General features: G+C 63.2%; 1 protein-coding gene across 1 annotated transcript in view; it reads right to left on the bottom strand.

The window, feature by feature from the left end:
• AGRN (agrin) overlaps positions 1–5,673 on the bottom strand; it is a 42,441-nt gene that overhangs the window by 11,563 nt on the left and 25,205 nt on the right. The window contains exons 5-19 of the mRNA XM_010850236.1: positions 5,536–5,673; positions 4,989–5,213; positions 4,676–4,900; positions 4,284–4,490; positions 3,005–3,223; positions 2,736–2,930; positions 2,444–2,644; positions 2,213–2,361; positions 2,021–2,126; positions 1,197–1,313; positions 946–1,110; positions 647–790; positions 416–540; positions 230–335; positions 1–137 (exon numbers count right to left, since the gene is read on the bottom strand). Coding sequence (XP_010848538.1) covers positions 1–137; positions 230–335; positions 416–540; positions 647–790; positions 946–1,110; positions 1,197–1,313; positions 2,021–2,126; positions 2,213–2,361; positions 2,444–2,644; positions 2,736–2,930; positions 3,005–3,223; positions 4,284–4,490; positions 4,676–4,900; positions 4,989–5,213; positions 5,536–5,673 — 2,459 coding nt within the window. The remainder of the gene's footprint in view (positions 138–229; positions 336–415; positions 541–646; positions 791–945; positions 1,111–1,196; positions 1,314–2,020; positions 2,127–2,212; positions 2,362–2,443; positions 2,645–2,735; positions 2,931–3,004; positions 3,224–4,283; positions 4,491–4,675; positions 4,901–4,988; positions 5,214–5,535) is intronic.

The following is a 5,673-nucleotide window of genomic DNA, read 5'->3' on the forward strand; positions in this document are numbered from 1 at the left end:
AGAGGTGGGCGGGCTGTGGCGGGTACTGCTGGGAGCCAGGGGCAAGGCGCTGGGGGGCGGCAATGGTGCCTTGTTCAGGTCAAGTGCTGAGGGAGCCACAGATGCGGATGTCAGATGGGGACCAGAAGTGATGCCTTCTGTGAGGAGAGGAGAACCCAGGTGGCAGGGCCCAGGGTCAGAGCACAGTCAGGCCTTCCTGGTCAGTCTGGGGCAGTGGGTAAGGCCTCACCCTGGCAGGGGCCGAAGCTTTGGATAGAGATTTCCAAGCCCTGGCGGCAGGCGATGGTCCTCAGCTGGCACTCATTGCCATAAGTGACTCCATCTGACCCGCAGACCTGAGGCACAGGGCAAAGATGCAGAGGGTAGGGGGGGGCGGGCCCCACTCCTGCCACCCTCCACATTCTCCATCCCTCACCTTGGTAGCATCGGCCCCTGGACAGGTGGGTGTTGGGCACACGCAGTGGGCAGAGCCAGCCTCCTCCACACAGGATGCCCCAAACTCACAAAGCATCTCAGCACAGGTCGTGGGTGGCGAAGAGTCTGGAGCACAGACACAGGAGACTCCACTGGCTCAGGAGGCCCCATCCCTACGACAGATCTACCCCCGAGCAGAGGGGCCTGGGGCAGTGCCAGATCTGGTCCTCACCTGTTTCACAGCCAGCAGGGCCCAGGGCACGGCCATCTGGACACTGCCCACACTTGGGCCCGGCCACCCCAGGCTTACAGGAACATAGCCCAGTCATCTGCTCACAGTCGTCCCGCACGGCACCCCGGGGGTCACAGCTGCAGGCTGGGAGGCAGGGGGAGGAGGCTTAGGTCTGTGCTGGCTTCTCCATGGGCTCCGGAGCCTGACCCAGCTCCTGCCAGATGGGACAAGGGACACGGGGACAGGGTGGACAGGCAGGAGCATTCAGCTAGGGACTGACCATGGGCCCTGTCACTCACGGGTACAGCCGCTCCGGCCGTCAGTGACGATACCACGGAAGTTCCAGAAGCCAGGCTCACAGCGGTCACACTTGAGGCCCCCCACACCCGGGCGGCAGGAGCACTGACCTGTGACAGGGTCACAGGTGCCGCCGTAGGAGCCGTGTGGGTTACACTGGCATGAGCCTGCAAGGCCAGGGCAAGACAGGGTCACTGCAGTCAGTCGCATGTCTCCGCGTGGCAATGGGGCAGGGCTGAGCTCGGGTACTCACTGGGGCAGCCAGCCAGGCCAACACCCTGGGCAACAGTGATGTTGTCCTGGCAGCAACCGTAGGGGGTCTGAGCACAGTGCAGGGGAATCGCAGGTGGCAACGGGGCCAAAGTGGGGCCTGCAGGGAGGGGCAGGGGCTTAGGTGCCAGGCAGGACTGGATGCCCAACCTGGGTGTGACTACTCCGCCTCAACCTCCCCAGCCATCACCACTCAGCCCTCCTGATGCCAATTCCCACTGGAGCCTCTGGACTGCAGCTTGGGTCACAGGTGAGAACCTCATACAACATACAAGAAAGAGAATATCTACATGCAAAAGACCAGCAGTACACAAGACACCACAGATTCTGGATGTGAAGCCCTGTGTACACACGTACAACCAGAGCCACACTCAGATTAGTGAGCCTTCGCAAGGTGGCAGGACACACACTCAGCACATCCCCCGCATGCAGACACACACAGGAGCACTTGTGCATGCACAAAGATATGACTGCCTGTCACCATCAGTTTCCTCCCATAAGAGAAAGTGCTGAATGGGTGCACTTCACTGGTTCACTGCTGCCCTCGCACACAGTAGGTGCTCAGCGAACACTTGCTGAGCAGCAGGCACACACATCCACACACCACAGTTGCATGAATGCAGATATGCACCAAAACTGCACACTTCAAACACAACACACATGTTCACACACACCCACCACAGCACACACACAACAACTTCGAACAATACACAGACTCCCACTTCCCTCATACCCATAGGCACATGTACCTTTAAGCATGTACACATGTGCCCACTTGCAGCCGAACACACCCACACGCTCACTCACCACGGCAGGCTCCCTGGGCCACGACATACAGCTCTGGCTGTGATTCACACCTGGCCTTCTTCAGCTCACATTCGGTGCGGTAGGTGACTCCATCCGAGCCACACACCTGGAGGAAGGGCATCAGGGCAGGTGTGGGCAGCCATGGCCCCTGCCTCACTGCCCAATCAGAGCCGGGTTACGGGGGATGCTCACCGGGCTCCTCAGGACGCCCTGGCAGCTGAAGCCGCAGACGCATGGCCCGTCCTCCGAGTCCTCATCCCAGATGCCACCTCGATGCCGGCACAGCTCAGGCTCACACTCACCGTCCTCTCCCGAGCCCGAGCCTCCGGAGCCACACTCAGCTACAGGGAGAAGGCCAGGTCACCTTGGGGTCCCGGCCAAGGCTGGCACCCACCAGCCCACCCCAGCTGCCCACCAGCATACCTTGCTCACACGGCCCCGCCCGGGCCTCCTCGATCTGTGTTTGCTGCTGACAGGCAGCCTCACGGAGCTCGCATGAACTGCCGTAGGTCACGCCATCGCTGCCACACACGGGGCCGGGTGGAGGGCGCTCACACCGGGGACACACGCACTGCCCCGCTGAGCACACAGCCCCAAAGGCACACACTGTGTCTCCACAGGTCTCTAGAGAAGGCAGAGCCAGAAGGGGGTCAGTGGATACCGGGTGAAGGACGCACGGGATCACAACCCACCAGGTATACCCAGCTCCACTCACGGCAAGGACCAGCCGAGGCCACGTGCAGACTGATCTGGTGTGTGCAGGCGTGGACGTGTAGTTCACATTCACTGGCATACGTGCGCCCATCAGAGCCACACACAGGCTGGGCTGAGGCCACACATTCGGAGGGGCACACACAGCGCCCGGTCTCAGCTTCACACAGGGCTCCAAAGCGGCACTGCCCACAGCGGTCTGGGGAGAAGACTCCATCACCATGGTGACAGGGATGGCCTCCCCACAACCAGGCCCACTAATCCACCACTGACCACAGGGTCCTCGGCGAGCCACTCGGATCTCCCGCCCAAGGGCACAGGCTGTAGCTTCCAGTTCACACGCACTGCCATATGTGATGCCATCACTGCCACACACAGGGTCATAGACGCCTGAACACGCCTTCGGACACGCACATTCGGCTTCCCCATTCTTCACAGCACACATTGCCCCAAATGGACACTGCACCCCACGGCATGGGGATGGGGACTGGTCTGGGGAGGACATGGGGACTCAGCGAAGTCTCCACCTGCTCTCCTAGGCAATGCACAAAGCCCCTAGCCCCAGGCAGCAGACCCCCACCCAGGGTGGGGATGGTGGAGGAAGAGTGGACCAGGAGAAGGACCAGATGCACAGGACACAGCAGAGAAAGGGACAGACACAGGAGAGACATGGACAGGGACACAGACCCAAACGGCCCTGGGCCCCTGTATGAGTGTGGGATGGGGCTGCCCTCTAGCACAGGAGTTTCTTGACTGACTTCAGTGGGGTATAGAAGGGCCAGGTTTACTAGCCCGCTTAGGCCTCTGACCCTTGACACACCCCTGGGACCCATGCATGTGCAGGGGGGAGTCTCTCTGTGGGTGGAGGAGTCTGCAACCCAGAGCCACACCCAGGGCCACACGGGGGAGGAGGTGTCTGTCCACTTGCTCTGAGGACCACAAGGCCAGGCAGCAGCGAGCCACCCCCCCCCTGCCGCGCGGGGGGCAGACCTCGGGCTGTGGGCTCCTGGCGGCAGGCGCGGTACCTCATCCTGCCAGCAGGTCAGGCTGGAAGACACAAGAGGTGGAGCCAAGAGGGAAGGGAGGGCAGAGGAGAGGATACAGACGCAGAAAGAGAGACCAGAAAGATGGACAGACCAACTGACGGGGACGGAGTGAGAGGTGGGCAGAGCCCCAGTGCACGTAGGACACGCTCTCTGCCCATTCCTGCCCCATTGAAGCTCCGCTGAGACTCTGCCTTTAAGGTGGCTGTGTCTCCCAAGAGCGTGGGACCCAGAAGACCTGAGAGCTGCCAGGCAGGTACCAAGGAGACTGCCCACAGACACCAGCCTTGGACCCAACATCCCCCCAGGTGCTGCAGCCAACTTCCTGACAGATCCCACCCCCCAGAGCCCGCCGACAGACAAAAGCCCTGCCAGCCCTCCTCAGAGTGACCAGCTCTCGCCCCCAGCCCAGGAGGAGCATGATTCAGCATGGAAATGGCATGTGATGACAGGCAGCGTGGACCACCGGACCAGCCTGCTCCCGGCACGGAGCCCGCCTGCATGCTCACCACACGGGCCCTGGTGCTTCATGGGAATGCTACGCTGCTGCTGACACTCGGCCTGCTGGCGCCAGCAGTCATTGTCATACGTGTGCCCGTCATGGGCACACACAGGTCTGTAGGCCCCGTCACAGACGACGCGGTCACAGGAACAGCGGGGGCGGCCTCGGCGGGACAGGCAGACGGCATTGAATCTGCACGGCTCCGGGCACTGGTCTGGGGGACCAGGGAGATCAGAAGAGTAAGAGAACCACAACAGACCTCCCTGGGATGGGTAGGGGCTCCATGGGCACATGGGGTGATGACTGGGGACCCAGGAGACCTGAGGGGAAGGTGGGGACAAGTAGGTCCCTGGGTCATGCAGAGTCCCAGGAAGGGGCCCTGCCCCAGGAGCCGCCCACCTCGAGGCTGGCACTGGCCAGAGCGCACTTTCTGCAGGAGGATGCCTTGAGCAGCCCCTGTTCGGCCCATGACGCAGTCATTATCGTAAGTAACCCCGTCGTCCCCACACACAGGTGTCCCACGGGGAGGGCAGCTCTCTGGTCGCAGGAGCATCTCCGGCCGCCGCGTGCGTGGGTTCACACGGCAGGTACGGCTCAGGTCACTGAGGGAGCCCTGGCAGGGGTCTGGGGGCAGGAAGATGGAGGTCAGGGCACTGCCGGTTGTGTGCACACACTGAGGGAGGTCGGGCTACACGCGCAGGGCAGCGCTCACCGCAAGGACCGTCGAACTTCTTGAAGATGTTCTCTTGGTGGGCACAGGCGTGGCGTAAGAGCTGGCACTCGCTGGGGTAGTCACTGCCGTCGCTGCCGCACACAGGGCCTTCCGGGGCCCCCAGGCACGTGGCAGGGCACAGGCACGTGGCTGTCAGTCCATCCGCAGAGGGCACACAGGTGCTGCCAAAGCTGCAGGTGACATTGGAGCAGGGGTCCCGGGTCCCTGTGGGCAGAGCAAGGTGGGCCAGCGGCCCTCCGTACATTGGCCAGCGGCCCTCTGCATACCCGCTCATCACAGGCCCGGTCCAGCCTTTCGCAACCCTTCACCGCAGGCCCCACCCCCATCCACACAGGCCCGCCCCTGCCCAGACCTTTGCAACCCCCCTCACCGCAGGCCCCAGCCCCATCCCCACAGGCCCCGCCCCGCCCCCACATTCCCCTCACCGCGGGAACCGCCCCCATCCCCACAGGCCCCGCCCCCCGCTTTCCCCTCACCGCAGGAACCGCCCCTACGTTCCCTCCACCGCAGGGCCCCGCCCACTCACCGCAGGGCCCGCGGCGCAGCAAACGGATGCGCCTCTGCTGGCTGCACTGCGCCCGCTGCAGCTCGCACTCGTTGCTGTAGGTGGAGGCATCCGAGCCGCACACGGGCGCCACCACGCTGGGGCAGGAGCTCTTCTTGC

This window comes from Bison bison, unplaced genomic scaffold, assembly GCF_000754665.1.
Source record: "Bison bison bison isolate TAMUID 2011002044 unplaced genomic scaffold, Bison_UMD1.0 scf7180017864289, whole genome shotgun sequence".
In the NCBI taxonomy this organism is placed as follows: domain Eukaryota; kingdom Metazoa; phylum Chordata; class Mammalia; order Artiodactyla; family Bovidae; genus Bison; species Bison bison.